This window comes from Sphaeramia orbicularis, chromosome 22 (genome assembly GCF_902148855.1).
Source record: "Sphaeramia orbicularis chromosome 22, fSphaOr1.1, whole genome shotgun sequence".
NCBI classification, from domain to species: Eukaryota; Metazoa; Chordata; class Actinopteri; order Kurtiformes; family Apogonidae; genus Sphaeramia; species Sphaeramia orbicularis.
In genome coordinates, this window is record NC_043978.1 from 18,540,125 (window position 1) to 18,560,467 (window position 20,343).

Consider the following 20,343-nt stretch of genomic DNA (forward strand, 5'->3'; position numbering starts at 1 on the left):
GTGATGGGATCACGTGATGAACCCACAGAAGTTTTATTCTTAATTAAATCTTTATTGAATGAAGTAGAGTATACAAACAATGTATACAACAAGAAAATAACAGAAGTTTGTCAGGGGGAATACACTATATAATACAATGTCCATATCAGAGCAAATACTTATGTTTTTTATAGCCTTTTTGTTTCCACATTTATCTAACAGCTTTAAATAAAGTTCAACATCTTTCAAAAAATAAATAATATTTGGTTTTGTGTAACAGAACTTACATTTGTGAATGAAAAATTTAGCAAGTAAGAGGACTAAATTATAAATATGTACATATATATATATATATATATATATATATATATTTGTTTTGTTTTTTTCCTGGGTATCTGGGCCCACAGAAGTGATACCAATGTAAGTCAGTGACAGGCATCAGTCGTGCATGCGTGTGTGTGTGTGCGTTGACCACGTTAATATGAGTGATCCACATGCGGTTCTATTTAAACTGGGGGATCCGTGCGTGGAATAGACCGACCCAGGACACGCTGGAGGGATTCTATCTGTGGAGCTGGTGGATGTGTGTGGGCACAGGGCTGTGTGGGCTCCTCTGCTTGAGGCTGATGACCCCGAGACTCGGACCCGGTTCGGAAGAAGACAGTACGGTACGGATCTGGGACAACGGAAGATGAATGATCCGCATGCAGTTCTATTTCAGTTGCGGGATCCGTGCGTGAAGCCACGGCTTACATTGCTATAAGTACTGCGGGCTCATGAACAGATTTAAAGTCCGGTCATTACACAGACTTCTGTGACAGACCGCTGTCACTGATAGGAGGAGGAGCCTACGGGAGCCCGCAAGCGCACGGCCCGCAGGTACGAGAGAGATGAAATCGATTTTACGATTTCCCTATTTTAAAAATCGTACTAATTAAAAAATCCGATTTCGATTTAAAATCGATTAATCGTGCAGCCCTAACTCAAAGAGATAATGTTTCTTAAGCTATTGCATTTGGTGCTTTGAATTATTTTTATTATAACACAACATAATTTATATACACCCTTGCAAGTTCTGTATTTAGACATTACTATTAATATTGTGTAAATATTACATAGTTAGTTGTAGATAATTCTATAGTATAGTTTATTTACTTAAAAATCATGTTTTATGAGTTCATGTAGACAGGAGAAAAAAAAGTGGATTCTAACACTAAAAAAAAAAGATGTTTTTTTTAAGTATCCTTGCTTATCCCTGCTTGTACATTTTTGTTCATGTAGATGTTTTGTCTAAATTGTTCATAAAAATAACTCATCACAAGTTTCTAGCAAGTCGGTGCCTAATCGTCAATAAATTTTTGTGTATTATGTCTTCACTGCAATATTAACAAGAAATGGACAAGAAATCGTGAATTTTAATAGGATTTAGGTCTGTATATAGATCAGTCAAGGCCAAAAGTTGGGCAATGACACAAATTTTGCCGATCCCTTTCTTTTCTATTTTTGTTCCACATGTTTTTGAACGACATTGAAGAACAGTTATAAGCATTTATAAGATTTAGACTTTTATTAGCAAATAAATCATTTATGCAAAGACTTAATTTGTGTCACAGTCAAAACTTTTGACCTACTATTTATGATCACCTATTTACATCACTGTAACATGAATTACTTTACCCTAGTGTCTTCAGCAAGACTTGATGTATTTGTTCGTATTTGATTGGCGAGTACAGTGCTGTTCCTGAGCCTTGTGCTTTTTTCTGCAGTAAAACTTGATCCAAGTTTAAGTCTAGTGCGTTGGTAAACACTTATTTTTGTCTCTGTTTCAGCTCCTCCTCAACATTAAAATGTTGTTTTCTTCAATCACATTACGTAACATGTCAATCTCAAAACACTGGCTTGGTGTTGCAGCGTGAATAGGAAAGGAAAGGTGTTAAAAGGTGGTAAAATTTAGGCAGATTCATGGAAGCCAAATTAGTGTGCTGCAGTTTCGCGGCTCAGTGTTCGCTCCAGCTTAACCTGTTCTGAAGCTTCTTTCCAAAGTGCCTAGAGACATTTTATACCACCGCCTGTCAACAGAACTTTTCTCCATAGCATTTTGTAAAAGTCACTTGGATTTTGTTTGGCACCTCATCCCCCTGGAACTGACGTTGTTGTGTGTCATTTTACTAGTTTGAGTCCAGACTGAGACACATCAGTTGAAATCCTCCATCTGGAATCACATTTCAGACCATCTCCAAGGTTTGGTTTGACAAAATTAGTTGTCCAGACTTTTTGTAATCTGTCTGCATACACTGGATGCCAAAAAACAGATTTGGGCTGGCAATCTGAAGGCCCTCCTGACTTTAATACACAAGAGGCTAAATATTACATTGTATTTTTCCGTGTCCAAAACTTGTCTTGAGGAACATAAGCCACCTGCTCCACAGTCAGCTCAGAGAGTTACACAACAGACGTGGGTCATAGTGTCGGACATGACAGATACTGAGCGACATGCACCTCTCCACATATTTACAGCGTTGTGTAACTGTGTGTATTCAAGGAGTGCAGCGTGCAGAGCCACGCTGAATGTGAAAACATCACCCGCTGTTTGTCACCATCTGTTTGCCTCTCAGGCAGACACCAGCAGTCCAGGGTTCAGGACAGAAGGCTTTCAGGGCGTCCCAGAGGAGCCCAGGCTTTGGATACGTCAGGGGATCTTTGTTGTTTGGCGCTCTGCATCCACATTGAATTTGCTGTCCTCATTCCTGTCAGACATCACAGAAAAATGCACATATGAGGGAATATGTAACTTTTGGCCGGTTTCATCACAAGGCCACAGCTTTAGAAATGTTTCATATCATTTATAATTGAACACTAGAATTTTTAAGCTGTTTGTCAGAAGCCTGTAGTAACATATTTAATTTTATAATTAATTTCAAGACAGAAATATTTTGATAATCAGCAATAATGACACAATTTCACAAGTTGCAGCTGTTGAAATGTGTACTGATGTGAAACAGTCCATGATATTGGACTGTTTATCTATCCTACGATATCTCTGTTCACGCCTTGAGGAAATTTCTTCACATTTGGCACAAACATTGACTTGGACTCAAGGAACTGCTTAGATCTGGTTGTACAGGGTCACTGTAACCTCACAAAATGTGTTTTTGACCAAAAGTCAAGAATTCATACACTGATGAGGAAATTTCACACAGAATAAATGAAATAATAAATCAACCTTAATTAATCATAGTTATATAATGTTAAAATTGTGCAATGAAACTCTGTGCCTTGAACTCTATTAACAGGGTGTAGAAGAGCGGAAAAAATATATATTTCAAGAATATAAATAATACCATTATACACAATGTAGATAATGTACACAATATTCAATGTCAATCCTGTCTAAAATCTATAGGAAACAGATGATTTTATGATACAGAAAAATCCAAACATTTCATATCCCAGCGGTCATCATTGTGTTAATGTCCTTATGTTCTACATAAATACTATGCATCCATTATTCAACTTCATACTCCCCTATTAAACAGTCTGCAAGTGCAAACAGAATATTTGTCATGGAAATGATTGACTGGATTCTTATATATTATGTCACTATATTGACAACTTTCATTTGACAAAAAAATACCCTGATTAGCTTTTCATTCAGTTCAAGTCATCACTACATGTATTATGAGTCTGGACAGTCTGATTTGAACTGCAACTCAATATCTGTGGATTCTCTATCCATGTTTGAATAAGAAAGGCAATTAAATGCACTCCCTTTGGCTGACAGAAATTATATCCAGTATTTTTTGCTTTTTTTGTCGTTTTATTGAAGGGATTATGAATAGCTATCGTCAAAATTAGATTGAGAATTAATGAAGGCATTAGTTGTGGCTCTAATGGCATTAAATCCTCTGTTATTAAAGACCTCATAGTTCATCTGGGTTTCAGTTTACTAAAAATGGCCATTTCATTAGTTGATAATATATTATGATAAAATAGCATTTGTGTATGAGAAGATGAAAACAATTTTTCTCCATTTAGTTGGGCATACTGCTTGTGCCTCATCCCATTTACTCATAAAAAAGCACACCATGGCTACTCCAGCCTAATAAAAGATTTATGTCTTTTGATATTTTTATGGAGGGGAAGAGGCTAAGGTGTAGTTAACAGTGGATCAATAATAAATAGCACTCAGTTCTCTTTACGCCTTGTGCAGCAGAAAGCTAAAAAGCGTTTTTGGCGCTGACAAATCTGCCTGTCTGGTCATTGGCCACTCTGAATGCTGATGTGGACAAGAGCGTGTGCAGACGGAGTCTCTTATTATTAGTGCAGTGGTGTCGGGATGTGTCTGTGCATGTTGAACTTCATTCAGATCCCATTTTCAGTGGTGGGAGGGGAAGCTGCTGCTGATCGAGCATCTTTCATTGGTTTTAAACCAATGCTGTTCTGCAGGGAATCCTACATTTGTGACGAGTAAGACGGCAATGACAGAATGGTCACATTTTCTTGACAAATGTGTTGATGTTGGCTGCAGAAGGCCCACTGTTTGGGTTGGTGAACCCATGATCTCCTGTTATGAACTGTGGAAGAATAGGAATGACATAAGAATAGGAACAGCATTGTACTTGGGGTTTCCTCATTGCACACATCAGGGAAACAGCACTGCTGTTAGAAATTAATGCAGTCTGTGAGCACACGTATGAAAAATGCATGACAGATTTGTGCTGCTGAAGTGGTATCTAAAGTGAAAATATCCCTCTGACAAGAAGAATTAAACCACTTGTGTTTCTCTCTTTTTCAGCTCTTCAGAGAAGTTAGAATAATGAAGATCTTAAATCATCCCAATATAGGTAAGTGGATTTTCACTCATTTACAGACACCATTTTTATTGTCATGTTAGTTGTCTATTGATCCTAAACAAATTGGATTTCCAGTTGTTTGTTCAGAAGGTCGAACTGAAATTGATCCTGTGTCAGTATCTGATGACATGTCTGACTCATCAATTGAATACTGACCCATAGTCTGATGCTTTTTGTTAATTACGAGGAAATATGAAAATGAAAATATTGGTGTGACTGATAAACACAGTGAATATGAAGAAGGTGTTTGCATGCGTCATGCATTCACACTCCGCATATGAACATTTTGACTTGACATATACAAACCATATCTTTCACACCATTTGGCCAAACAGATGAAACTGTCAGCTATCCCAGATTCAGTGGACTGGTGACAAATGCAAAGTTTATTTGTTCCAATAATGCAGTAGACAATGTTGTTGCACATTAGATTACCCTCATAGTGTAGGCCTTATAAGTATATAATAATGTGACTTGGAACACATACCTGTGATAAAGTAAATTCTTAATAGTTAGCTTACTTAATGTGCCCTTAACAAAACATAAAAAAGCAACTTACAAGTGACATGAAATGTGTAAAGTCATGAATTATCACCACTTTAATTAACCATCTATAAAAAATATTACACTAAAGATCATCAGGAGTTTGTGCAGCAGAAAGCTGTTGATGCACAGTAAACTTCTAGTAAATAATGTGAAGTCTAAGGAACTGTAAACTTATTTTTATAATCAACACCTATCTGTAGCTGCATTGGTATGAGCAGATTTCCAGATTCAGAGATCAGTATTGCAAACAAGGGATCATTCATATCTCTCATAAGGTTGGTCATTATCGCTGACTGAGAAAACAAAAGCAGATTGCAGCTCAGTTGCCCAAATGTACCTATTTAAATCTTTTATTTACTGCTAGAAATTACAACAGAAATATCTGTAATAAAAAATGTGGTATCTTTTGTTGTCCCCATTGTTTTTAATGCTTTTACTTTTAATGTAATGGGTCATTTTTTGTGGAATGAAAATGTCAAAAAGTGTTAGATTTGAGTGCAAATACATATAGTTAAAAATTCAGTTTTCTGCAGTGGATCCACAGAGGTACACACATTCATTCAGACCAAAATGTCCAAGTGTCATTAAAGGTCACCAAAAAAAGAGAATGGTCTGCACACTGTGAAGCTCCAAATAGGTAATTAAATTGTCTTATTTAAGGTAGGCACATTTTGACAATTAAATTACCCACTTGGAACTTTTTAAGTGTTCTCTGTTTCTCTGTGCTCTCAGTAGCTCAGCCATTTTCATTTCAGACTAATCAGGTTGGGTTTGGTCTCAAGGAAAGTTTGACCGTTGTGTAACCAGACAATCACATGACGACACGCCGCTGGCCTCGGTTCCACTCTCCGCCTTTATTCTGTTCTATTCTTTTAGGTTAGTGTATCTGCTCTTGAAGCAGAAAAGACGAGACAAAAAAAGTCACAGATGATTTGGTCACTTTTAAATCTTTCCGCTATCCAGTTTTGTGCTTCTGGAGAAACAGAGGAGAATCGAAACTGTCTACTGATTCTTTGCTTGGTTTTTGGATTGTAAATTCAGAAGAGTTTCTTGATAAGGGAGGAGAGAACTTGCTGCTTGGAGGTGTAGAAGCTTTGGCAGAACATAACCAGCTGCAAGAGGAAACACCAACGTAACACCCAACTGCTGCTGCTGTGAATTGTCTGAAAAAGATCTCAAAAGCAGCTGATGAGGAAAAGTACTTATTTTTGTCAATTAATTGGTACCAATGGGACATTTAAGAAAGTTTCAGTATCTGTAGAACTCTGCTGTGATGGTGATATTGGGCATCTCAACTGGAAAAACAGATCATGAGGGGAAAATTCAAAACTTAAACGATAAAAACTGCCCATATTAAGATTATTTAATTGCTTTTCACATTATTTCAATCATTTAAAACCAGGGAAGGACTATTTTTCTGAAGTTTTAGATACAATAAATATGGACAGAGCTTTAATTAAATGGCGCTAAAAGAAGCAAATATGGCTGTCATCAATAACAAAGCCAAGCAGGTATTGATAGTAAGAGAATAAAAACAAGACTGAGTTAAAAAGGAAAAGCAAGAGCAGTTTATGTAGCTAGTCACTGGCCTCTTCATCAGCTGTTGTTGTCTTTCCTGCTCCAAACTGTCAATGTGATGTTATTGTTTTGACCTCTGTTGCATGTAACTATACATAACATGCCCTCATAAACGCACACATACATGTGACATAAAACTCAGTCAGCCTTCACATCGGGAACCCTGCCATGGTGTGTGAGATTTGACAAACAGGATTCCCCACTAATGACTTTTAATTTCCTTCGCTCACACTCCGGAATGTGATTATTCCTACCGGAGCAAACGCTTACCGGCCCAAACTATCTCCGTCTCTGCCTCTCTCTGTCTTCCATCCCACCTTGTCTATATTTAGCCTCCCAGCTCACAGCCACTCATCACACGCTCTTTTATATCAGCGAGCCCAACACACTGCAGTAAAACACCAGCTCTGTACAGTAAATATTCAGCACTGCTCTGCGAACATGGTCACGACACACTCAGAGGAAACTCCAGGATTCATACACTGTGTGGATTTGATTAGTTTTTTTTCCCCTCCCTCTAAATATAAAATTCTGCAGTAGAGTTTTTGTTTATGCTGTTGGGAGCAGGCAGCACAGCCAAATTACCACTTTGTGAGGAGAGGTTTTACTCTGCACTGTCCAAGGACTTTTTTAAGCTCCTTAGTGAATTATATATGAACATCCAATCTGTTACTATAGATATATAGTTACAGTTAACATTTACATAACAGTAAGTGAATTACATTGCACTGATTAGCATTGCAACCTGAAACGCATACCGGTAACATCATGTTGCCACCTTCATGGATATGGATAGAAGTCCCGCCCCTTCTTGTATTATTTCAGAAGATGTATGAATGGTGCTCAGTGGTGAGAGACAAATCATTTCTTCATCCCGTGTGAATCATGGTATTATCTGGACGTGTTTATTTTTAACATTATTTTAAAAGTCAAGGATGTTCACAGTTTGTGGTAAAGAGGCATGTAGTTTAGCGTGAGATGGCTCAGTGACTGGATCTCCTCTCATAGATGGTACATGCCTCCAGCACTAAAACAGCCGTTACCTTGAAATATTCCAACTTTATCTTAGAGGGTGATGTGAAAAAGTAGGAAAATCCCTTCATGTCCGGTCATGTTGCAGCTGCAGAGACATCTTAAGTGACTTTGATCAGATCACTGAGAGAAAGTTGGTGTCACTTCCATGACTTGACCTTTGTTTATAACATACTGTTAATATTATTCATATTGTTCATAGATACACATACTGTTAATATTGTGTCTATTCCTATTTTAGGTCTATTTTTTTAAATTTTTGTTTTACTTTTGTAAAATTATGTGTTCTATTTTCTAATTTTCAGTTTTTATATTCGCTCTATTATTTTCTCTAGAACTGGTTTTTAATTAATATTGGTGCGCTAATTGAAGTAGCACCCTAATTTCACTGTGCACACAATGACAATAAATTCTATTCTATTCTATTCTATTCTATTCTATTCTATTCTATTCTATTCTATTCATGTGTTTATGTATTGTGGCAGTCTGATACTTCAACACTTTCACTGCAAACTTTGATTTTCTTGTGAACTTTTAAACTGACAAACATCATACGTGTAAATAATGTATAATTCAAAGGGGATTAAAAATGACCCATCTCTCTCATTGACTGTTGTGTCTTGGAGAAACTTGGGCTTCAGTGCCTTGCTTGAGGACAGTTTGATGTGATGACAGGAACTGGCAATATGTACCTCCTGAGCCACAGCCTACAATAACAACAATACCAAACTATAATCTTCTGGCAGTTATATGGTAACATAATAGTGTGCATAGTCACAATGTAACATGAATGTAAACGCTTGCTGTTAACTTCCATAGTAAACATCAAACTCTAGTACTCAGATGTGAAATATGATCGGAGAAGTCATTACTATGGGGAGAAAGCCATCAATTTTCTTTGTTATTGCAGATAAATGTTTATTTATAGATATAAATATTTATTTCTGAGGCATCAGCATGGACAGGAAAAATATCTAACTAGGAAGAACTTGTCATTGTAAATCATGGCATTGGGTACATGTAAAGAGGAAAACGATACCCAAAAAGAAGCCATTTACAGATGATCCCACCACTGTCACTTCTCAAATGAGTAACAATGCAGGACAGGCTGTTAACATGCATTCTTTATCTCCAGACTTAAACCAGATCACGTCTCCCCCCACATGAACCACAGTACGATGACAGGGGTTTTAAGCCGCCTCCCAGTGAGGCATCTATAAACATTTCTGATATCCGACATGGTCTGACAGCACATCTTAAAGCTTAAGCCTCACTTTAATCGAATACTGATTCAGCCTGAAACTAGGCTTGACTTTTTCTATTTTTTTTTTTAAAGTCCTTTCGAGTCCTGACAAGTGACCGAAATGTCCTGAAAATGCAGAAACATCCTCACTACAAGGGTTTTATAACTGAGCCTGAAATAGACAAAGACACACAAACACATGATTTTACTTTTCCTGTCTCCATGTATCTGCCTGAAAACAGTTGCGGTTTTCATGCTCATGAATTCATTACTGTCTCTGTGTGAATCTCATCTATTTGAAGGTATAATTGAATTTATAATTGTCTCTCTCTTTATTCTCTGTCCATGTCTCTCTGCCTCCTTCAGTTAAACTCTTTGAAGTGATCGAGACGGAGAGGACACTTTACCTGGTGATGGAGTACGCCAGCGGAGGTGAGACTCAATAGAAATGTTAACGCATTGTTTTATAGGAAAAGCTTCCTTCTCATCTCAAGCCCCCCCAAAACATCCACAGAAATGAAAATCGACAAAATTAGTTTGAAATGCTTTGCATCATGGATTTTTTTTTTTTTTTGAGGCATAAGCAGCTCAGTAGCACATGTATGAACACTTTGGGATTTTTCAAAAATATAACCTAACCTAACCCCAACTGTGATAAATGTGTGCATTAATAATTTACTGACCATGGGAGCCGTGTGGAGTCTGCAGAGTACTGTTTACCTGAATGAACAAATGAAACCAAATAAACAGAAAAGAAGGGTGTAAGTGTTTTTCATCCTTCAAAAATGTGTTTGTAAAAGTTACATACTTTACAGACTTCCTATTTTAATAGCATATTATATCTTTTATTCAAGGAAACATTTAACACAGATGTTTTAAGGAAAAATCTTATTTAGTTAAAAGGAAAGTCCTCAAGGAAAATAAAACTTGCTACATACCCTGTGCGAGACTAGAGAAATATGTTCATTTTCTCAAGGTGGCAAGAACAAGAACAAAGTTCACTCTGATATGTGAATTAATTTTCCTGCTTGCAACAGAAGAATAGTGTTTTCATGAAGATCTCACCAAGTGGGATATAGAGAAGTGTCAGATGCAAAGGGTGTAACATAAAACATAGAACTAAATGAAAACATAAGAGGCTGTGTTTCAGAGACATTGTTTTGACAGTGGAAGAGTCAATAAAAATGCAGATCTATGGCCATTCTGCACATGTTTTTGTTTGTTTTGGGTCTTGAGATGACACTAGATTTTTCTTGTGGTCTCCACCTGAAATATTATGTGATGCACTGGGCCACAAAAGTAATAGACTGATACTACCTTCGAGACTGTCACCCCACTCATTCTAATACACCGTCCCACACCTTTAACACCAAATGATTTGAGTAAATCTTGGTGACTGTGCGACAACTTTGACTTAACAAATTTGAACAACCAAGTGTCAAAACGTGACTCAAATTATCAATGAATACTTTAGAAGATAATGTATCTCAGAAGAATGAGTCAAATTTGCAAAATATGTGATACGAGGCCTCGTCACACCCCGATGATGATGGCATTGGTACAGTAAGACAGTGGGAGCCTTTGGAACAGAGACCAGATTAAAGGCCAGAGATATTTGTCAGAAAATACATCCTACCTGATTGGTTTTGAGTTAATGTGGAAGGCATTGTCCACTTATGAAAGTGCTTCCTCTGCTTCATGAATCATGATCGATGTCATTTTTCCTCCTCCTCTGCATCCACACACCTGCTCATGACTGAATCTGTCTAATGGTATTAAAGTGCAGCTGAAGAAGAGGAAAATGAATATGGTCTGAATATCTGAATCACAATCTAAAAGTTCACATACATTAATATGATTCTGTAAAAAAAATATATTTTTCTTTTCCACTGAGCTGCTCCAACTCATTGTTTTTAATGCTGTGTCACATACATAGGTCCTATAAAAGGTCATTGATTTGTTGGAAAGGTCATGTTCAGACTGCTGAGACAAGCAGAGAAGACGAATTTTGAAGGACCTGGTCGCTGAGGAGCAAATCGCATTACCACCGAGACAGGGACTCCGATCATAGGCCAATTGCATTAAATCTTAATGAAGTAAATCTAATATTTCTCTCAGTTTGACATCGATTTTATAAGAATTCATGCTCGCCCTGCAGCTCAGCACATTCTCTTTCAGTCATGACCCAACATTGCATTGAAATCTGCTGAAAATTGTATGTTAGCCACAGACCTGATAACGAAGCATCTCGGAAATACAAGTGGATTTTAGAAATCATCACAGGGATTTTAGGTGTAAAAAAAAAATATGTTTTTAAATTCAGAGAAAGGTATTTTGTGTGTTAGTCTAAAACTGTATCATGTCTGAATCACAGAGCATTAGTAAAATATGTAAAACATTTGTTAAATTTTGGCATTATTAGGTTTATACTCTGTTCTGTCAACATTATTCTAGACATTTTAAGAAATTTCTGAAATCCATGCAGGAAAATAACACAGCGGCAGGGGTTAGACCCATTTTCACTCTGAAATTCATTCACAGATAAATGTAGTTCAGTAGTGAAACGTATTAAACCAAATATTCTTAAACACTTAAATAACAATCTGTTTCTGTGATAAGTGTGACAAATGTGAAAACTAGAATGACCTATGGACCTCTGCTTATCTGTGGTGACTGCAGATGGAGTCTGTGGTCTTCATGGGATTTGTTTTAGGGTTTGTGCTTTAAAACGTCCATAGAAACTGTAACCAGTGTTGAGTGATACTGTGGGGTCTACACTGCCTGTTTTAGATAAATGTATGTTTTTAGGACTTCTCAACTTAGTGCATTTGTTGAAAAAGTAATAACATGTAATAAGTTGTTTTGAAGCAATTTAAATGTTGGATATATAATGTTACATTTAACAGTTTTTGTAGGATAACTAGTTATCTGTAATCTATTATATTTCAAATGTAAACTTGCAAACACTGCAGATGTACAACTTCAGAAACAATGATTAGGCCATCTGTCATTTTCTAAATCAATTCAATATAATAGTCTCCCAAACACCCTTATGATATTGTATTTTTTGCTCAATGTTATGAATAACATAAGGTTTTAATCAATTGTTTTCTGGCTACATGGCTTGAAGACAAAGCCTAACTAAAAATACTGTTTCTTTACTGAAAATATTTACTACAGGACTGGAAAAAACACATTTACAGTTAATGTGCTGTATATCAACAAGCAAACAGGTTACAGTTTGAATTTTTGTTGAGCAAGAAAGGTCTCTAGAGGTGCAATTTTTTTGCGATTTAGGCATTTTTGAGGATTTTCAGAAAGCAAAACCTCACTTTATTGAATTAATTCCATATATTACCCCACCCATATACAGATTATTTATTCATTCAACCACTTAATCCTCTGGAGGGTTGTGGAGATGCTGGAGCCTATCCCAGCTGATACAGAGCAAATGCAGGACGCACACCCTGGACAGGACACAAGTTCACTGCAGGGCTGACACATAGAGATGGACTGGACACAAATTCACTGCAGGGCTGACACATAGAGATATAACTCCACAAAGAAAAGCCAGTCGGCTGCTGCTGGGTCATCAGCACCTTCTTGCTGTGAAGTAACAGTGCTAACCACCATTAAATATGCAAAGAAAAGAGTGTTTTGCCTCACCAGTCACATTTATGACAAATGTTGACTTGTCACTACTTTGTCACCGTGTTGTGATAATTAATATAAAATCAATGAGCTACAAACTACAGTAGGCAGATTCATTAGTTGAAAACGTACAAAAATTCATTCCAGAAGTTAAAGCTTTAAGTTGTTTTTGTGTATTGGAAGGAGAGCCATCTTTGGGGCAACACTGTTATTGCCTCAAGCGTTATTTTATTACACAACAATGTCTAGCTGCTGGAAATGGGTTTGAAATCAATACATAACCTTTTGTCCATAGCATCTAGATTTATAGTTCCTTATGTTGTACCCGTTTTCACAGAGATTCTCATTCTGTTCCACTTTGTGTTCCCAGATCTGCTTCCTTATGAGCAGCACATGTCACGGCCTTTAGCTCCGACATGCAGAGAGTTAGCGAGCACATTCTGTCTTTAGCAACTGAGTCAGAGAGCGTCGATGAATTGTTTCTTTTCTAGAGCTCTGAAGTTCAGATTTGCACTCGAACCTCCTCTGCAGGTCAGCGCTGAGAGAGTGGGAGAGTTCCGACCATTCAGGGAAAGAAGGGGGTGTTTTTGTTGGAGGTTGTTTCTTTGTTTTTTTTATTAATGTTTTGTGTATATATACTTTTTACCGTACACACACGCCAGCCACTGGAGTTCAATTAGCACATGAGCGAACACATTCACATTTTGGCTGGAAGTGTGCAGGAGTGTGGGCCGAGGGAAGGGTCTGCTGTTGAGACGAGCTCGGTAGCAGCTTGTGCCTCCAGGAAAGGCTCAGCGTGGTGGAAGCATGGCCTCAATATGGTCAAGAAACAGCCTCCAACCATGCACATGGGTGACGGAGCAGGCCAGCTGTGAAGAAAAGTTGTGGGGGGGTTTATCATAAAGTTATTTTTATCAGTTTGTTTATGTGTTTTACAACAACAAGGTATTAGGGGGGCCACATCGAAGGGAAAACAGATTCTATAAATATGTTTAATCAGGATATTATAGAATAAAGATAGAGTATGAAAAAAAAAATAGTCGGAACATCACCAGAGGGAAGTAAAAAAATTTGTGACAGAAGTTGGAAAATATGCAAGGTAAAGTTGGAAAATGACGAGCAGAGCCAGAAAGATTGAAGTTGGAATGACTTGAATGAAGTTGAAATGTGACTAGAATAAATTCAGAATATGACGAGAATAAATTTTGAGTGACAGGAATAAAACTGGAAAATATGATAAGAATTATCATAAGAAGGGGATTAAGTCAGAAAATGTGTCATAAATGAAGTTGGGGGGAAATGACATGAATAAAGCAGGAATATGACAAGAATAAAACTGAAAAATATTTTGTTAGAAAGCTAGTAATATGGCTTAAATATAATTGTAACATTGCAGAAGACAAAAACTCATAGTATGGGAATAATAATATTATAGGATTGAAGTTGTACTGCGATGAACTGGCAACTTGTCCAGGGTGTACCCCGCCTTCGCCCCTATGTAGCTGGGATAGGCTCCAAGCGACCCCCGTGACCCTAGTGAGGATAAAGCGGGTTCAGAAAATGAATGAATGAAAGTTGTACTGTCTGACAAGTTAAGTCAGAACATTGCAGGGAAAAAGTCCCAATATAATGAAAATAAAGTCTGAATATTTCAATAAAGAAAAGAATTAGTACAAAAATAAAAAATACTTTGGAATTTTACCGGGAATCAGGGTTAATGTGAAAGCTCACCGGTCTGTTATTTGATGTTACATGAAGGCTTAATTTCTATGAAGAAATTTCTTTCAGATGAAATTACAATTTTCCAGAATTTTTTCCAGAATAATGCAATGTTTTTCTTACCATTTTTAGATCCTTATTCTTGTAATAACTTCTTGTTATAGTTTTTCTCAACAGTACTTCATTGTTCTATTAATATTGCGACTTTATCCTTGAAAAATCTTCAGACTGTCTCCCTCCAGTCTGGTCCTAATAGACTTAATACGATTCTGAAAGTTGGGACTGACTTTTTGTACCTCTCTCACTTTTCCCTCATCCTTCTCTTTTCTTCTCCTCTTTCTTTTGCAGGAGAGGTCTTCGACTACCTGGTTGCACATGGAAGAATGAAGGAAAAAGAGGCCAGGGCTAAATTTAGACAGGTACCCAGCTTTCTCCCCCTGCAGTGTTCTGGTTTCACACCTCTGCTCCTGGCTGAAGCTCAGACAGTCTGCTGCCCTCTGTCCTGCCAAAGTCTCTGTTGTCTCAAGATTGATGAGCGACATCCAAACCTTGCGCTTTTCCCATCACTCACATCTACCAGTGACTCTCGCACTCTAAAGTCGGTGGCTGATGTGTGAACACAAAAATCGACACAAACACCAGGCGTCCACATATTATTAATATACACAGTTGTTGCGTATGATGTCATTGCGTTTCTTTGGTGCGAAGAGCAGATGGAAGGAATTGGAAGAACTGTAAAGAACTCTTAAAGGCATCTGGTTTGTGTCACTTAACAAAAACACTGGCAAAATATATAAAATGACAGCTACCATGAACTGTTACACAAATATCAGGTGAACGTAAATAACTTATCCTGCTGGGCAGTAATAGAGTAATAGCAGGCCTCGATGGCTTTGGGCGTCTTCACACTTCAGAGTCCAAACCAAGCCTAATGTCTGTTGTTATTTACTTTTTTTAGCATAGTATATTTAGTCCAATTAGTTTTGGTGACACTGCTTTTTAGCTCACCGGCCATGAGCTACTGTGAAGGCACCGTGTCAGTCGTCGTCTTTGCTAACAAAGATGATGACAACAATTTCTTCAAACATCTACTCTCACAAAATTACTCATCGGATTCATATATGTAGCTTCCTTGGGACAGTGCCTGCAAAGTTTGTTTACAGTTGTGGCAAATTTAGAGTTTTGAAATTTTTTTAATATTTCATACTTATCTTTATGTAAAATAGGCCATATTGTGACGGCTTATAACATGAAAATGGTTATAGATATTAATATAGTTGGGCACTGATAGGAAGTCATATATGGACTTTCATTTGGGTTCATGATCTTTGACCTTGAGTGACTTTTAAGGGTCAAATTCAAGGCTATCAATGTCTAGATTTCAAAAATCTTCTCTGAAACTACTGGTCGGATTCATTTCAAAATTTACATGTAGCTTCCTTTGGACAATGTCTACAAAGTTTGTGCACAGTCTTGAGAAATTCTGAGTTTTGAATTTTTGATGAATTTTTTGAAATATTTCAAATTTGCCTTTATTTATAATGGGCCATATTTTGATGGCTTATAACATGGAAATGGTTAAAGATATCAGTATAGTTACTATTGAGCACTGATAGGAGGTCATATATGGACTTTCATTTAATTAGTTGAGTTCTCCTCCAGTGATTGATGTCCTGCATCAGGACCACAGGAGTCTACCCTCGCATATTCGAGTTGTTATTGATTTTTGACAGAACATGCCGGCGAGATACAGGGCTATTGGTCCTAGTTTGTAGTAAGGGAATAAACAACTTTTTAACATTCATGTCCTGCCATCATCACCTGCATGTGCTGCATCTTCCTCTTTTTGACACTGATTATTTTAAAGATGGATGTTATTTGACATCCTTGTGGGTGTGGAAGGAGAAATGTGAGCAAGCAGATTCATATTGTTGCCATTATATTTTTTGTGCTACTAATAACATTGTTTTTCCAGTTGAGTTTGGTCTTGGTCAAAGGTTTTGTTTTATGGCGACAGCAGTCTTGTCTAACTTCATGTAATTGGTTAAAAAGCCCAAACTGTCTGAAATGTGTAAAAGAAGCAACTATGAATGCAAATGAAATGCAAAATAGAGCAATAATAAATGTCCTAAGAATATATAATGTAGGCAACTGCACTCAGGAAAAATGTCTGATTCCAAAAATAGAAATCCTTTATTTACCTACAGGGAAAATGCCAATGTGTTTTGACACCAGAGTTTTCATCTTAATACATCTTGCTTAACTTGTGTTTGTTTTTCTTCTTTTTTGGTGATGGTAGCCTGGTGTAATTTCATGTAACTGGTTCAGAAGTCCACCAGACAATCCAAAATGTGTTTTCATATTGTAAATGCTCATGCCCTGATATCTGTCCCCCTGAAACATTGAAATAAATCCTTCAAAGATGGAAACTAGGACAAAGCACTCCAATAACAGGAACAGCAGAGTGATGAAAGTTCTACTCAGTGAATTTTAGTTGGTGATTCAGTTGATTATTATTACAAAAATTGAGATTAACAATATAATTGTTTTTTCAATGTAGTTGTATTTTTTCTGGCAATTTTCTGTCACCAGTGTTGTATAATGCTGAAACTATTTATATACATACAGTTAAGTAGAGTAATTTGCTTGTAATGAACACTGGAAAATATGAATATAAATACTTTTTGGGCTTTATTAAAAATTGCACATGGCAGATTTAATATTAGTAACTTGAATAACAAGGTCACTAAAATACATGATGAAATGACATACTGAAAATGATGTCATAATAGTCATTGAAATATGACGTTTCTATTTTTAACCAGATGTGTCAGTGCAGGTAAACAATTGTGAGAATTATGTAAAATATTTGCAGTTGTAAAAATTTCCGTAGCCTTAGACACGGATCACATACTCTCAAATATGATGCTTTTTTATATCGTGATAACATTCAGAGTATCTTTGTTAGAACAAAGACACTTTGAACTGAAGGAATCAGCCCTTTTTATATATTATTGAAGAAACCATCAGTCAGTTGATCATTAAAGTAAGTGACAGTTTAATCAATAACGAGAACTGCAGGCTGATTGGTCAGGCAACGTGAGGGGTTCCTATGCAGAGCAGGAAACAAATAAAAATGTCAGTGGCACTATTCCAGTGATATGTTCATGTGTTAGTTGAAGATGCAAATTGCACTTTAGTTAAAACGTGTTTAAATCACTAGGAAACCTGTCTGCTCTTAAGTGATGATGCATCACAACTATTGTGTTCAGTTAGTGCAGACTATTACCTGAGGCAGCAGCAGAGGAAACCAGCTTTATCTTCAGTGTCAACCACATCTCCTTCTCCTCCTCCTCCTCCTCATCTACCACATCCTTTATCAGAGCCTGAGAACACAACACCACATGTTTAACTCTGCTTGTTTTCTCCTCATACAGATTGTATCGGCCGTGCAGTACTGCCACCAGAAGCACATTGTTCACAGAGACCTCAAGGTGAGTCCACAGACGCACACTAGTTTGTCTGAATCTGTCTTTAAAGGAGCACACACACCTTTTCCTTCACCTTCATTAGACCTGAAATCAGTGTAGACCCATGGATTACATTCATAGGAACACTACCAGTCAAGACAGAGGAATAAACACAGAAAACCAAGGAGAAATGTGTACGTAAGAGATGGTCAGTACACAAAATATGAACAAAATATCCAAACATTATGATGATTGCAATAAATGGCTCTGACTTGCTTAGGGTGTCCATGTACATATGTTAACTGGGATGCCTCATAGGTGCTTTTAGTAAATTCATCCAGTCTAAGGCAAAACAAATGTAAATATTCAACTTAACACAAACTAGACTTCAATTTAAGGTGATGCACAGGATCTGCTTCAGGGCTAGAAACTACAATTTTGTTACTATACAGGGCGGCTGTGGCTCAGTTGGTAGAGCGAGTCGTCCAATGACCAAAGGGTCGGCGGTTCGAATCCTGCACTCTGACTGTTCACATGTCAAAGTGTCCTTGGGCAAGACACTGAACCCTAAATTGCTCCCAGTAGGGCCAGGCCACTGCCCTGCATGGCACCAGTCACCTGCCGGTGTATGAGTGTGTGATTGTGAGGAATTGTAAAGCGCGTTGGGCCTACACCTTTGAAGGTGTAGAAAATGTGCTATATAAGTTCAGTCCATTTACCATTTATTGTCACCTCTATTAACTATATGCTATCACAGTATAAGTCTAGTAATAGTTTAATTATACAGATTTAATGGTATAGAATTGGCAAAAAAATCAAAACAAACCACCACTAGTTGAAATTAAAACAGTGTCAGCCAAGTGATGTGAAAATAATGATAAACTTTATTTCTGTTGTTACACAATCAATATTACGATTTAAAATAATCATAATTATTTCATATAATATCAATGTAGTGATTATGTGATAACTGACTGAGGGCTTTGAGGGTTAAAATGAATTAAGTGTACAAAAAGGAGAATGTATCTCCAAAAAATGCTTGTTTAAGTATTTCAGGTTTGAATGTTCACTTTTATTATAGTTCACTCAATATCTTGCGTAACATTTCATATTTAAAACGTTTTAAGTAAGAAGGTAACCTATGTATTAATCATTTAACATGGCAAAAATGATTCTCATAGCTAGTATTCATGTTCTCATCGGCCAAATCGACAGTTTAAATAAGCTGAGTATCTCCACCTTTGAGGCTAATTACCACTGACTCACGTCGGACAGAAAAGGTCACGGTGTGGGGAGGTGACGTCAGCATTACGTGTTCGATGACTCTCGTATTCCCAATTGACGGCTCTAACACAGCATGTCTAATTCTGAATTCGCTGCCGTCTCTCCATTGCCCTTTTCCTGCTCTTTACCGACTCTCAGCTGAGCAGTAAAGTCACTTCAATGTATATCACCACAATCTGTAAAAGCAAGTGTAGAAGGCGGCGGCGGCCCTCACGTGTCCTGCACCACATCACCCGTTGTAGTGTAAATGGACCTCCTCCATTTCATGACGTGCTTTACTTCTCAGAGTGTAAATATTGATGCCTGTGTATTTTTATCCCGGCAGCAGTGGGAGTCACTGTGCTCAGAGAAAAGCCCGATTTCTCTGCGGAGCTTCATGAATGATCCATAAGGACGGAGATATGAGAGGGGCAGAGGGTGTCCTTGTGTGCAACGAGGACAGGTGTCGGGGAGTGTGCTTATGTCATACATATGTTTCAGATACACAGAAGTACAATGTGTGAAAACGGCAACAAATTAACCCGGATCTGGAGATTGTGCATAGTTATAGTTACTGTCAACAAATTCTGCGTAAAGACTAGCTGACTGGAAAGTTATATGGTATCTTAAACATGAATAAAAGCAACAATTAAAATAAAATTCTAAAGGATTAGGTAATAACTTCACAATATTAAATCCATGAAATTTAATAAAATAGAATTAAAGAAATGATGATCAACAGCAAAATTTTAATGTAACAAAATGGAATAAAATAAATGACAATGATAATAAACATGTAGACAACCCAAACAAAACAGATTTATTTTGGATTTAATTTGAAGCCACTGTATTTTCTCAAAATCAAATCTCACATGAACATATTTGACATTTGATTTTTATTTTGATCAGTACTACCTGGGAGAAAACATGTATCTCAGTGGGCCTTTCCTGGATAAATAAAAGATAAATTAATAAAAATTATGTATCATTTGCAAGACAATATACATGC

General features: G+C 37.1%; 1 protein-coding gene across 25 annotated transcripts in view; it reads left to right on the forward strand.

Moving 5' to 3' along the window:
• mark3a (MAP/microtubule affinity-regulating kinase 3a) overlaps positions 1–20,343 on the forward strand; it is a 75,548-nt gene that overhangs the window by 17,827 nt on the left and 37,378 nt on the right. For all 25 annotated transcript variants that reach the window (XM_030127482.1, XM_030127487.1, XM_030127486.1 and 22 more), the window contains exons 4-7: positions 4,775–4,823; positions 9,598–9,663; positions 14,950–15,020; positions 18,039–18,095. In XM_030127482.1, the coding sequence (XP_029983342.1) occupies positions 4,775–4,823; positions 9,598–9,663; positions 14,950–15,020; positions 18,039–18,095 (243 nt within the window). The remainder of the gene's footprint in view (positions 1–4,774; positions 4,824–9,597; positions 9,664–14,949; positions 15,021–18,038; positions 18,096–20,343) is intronic.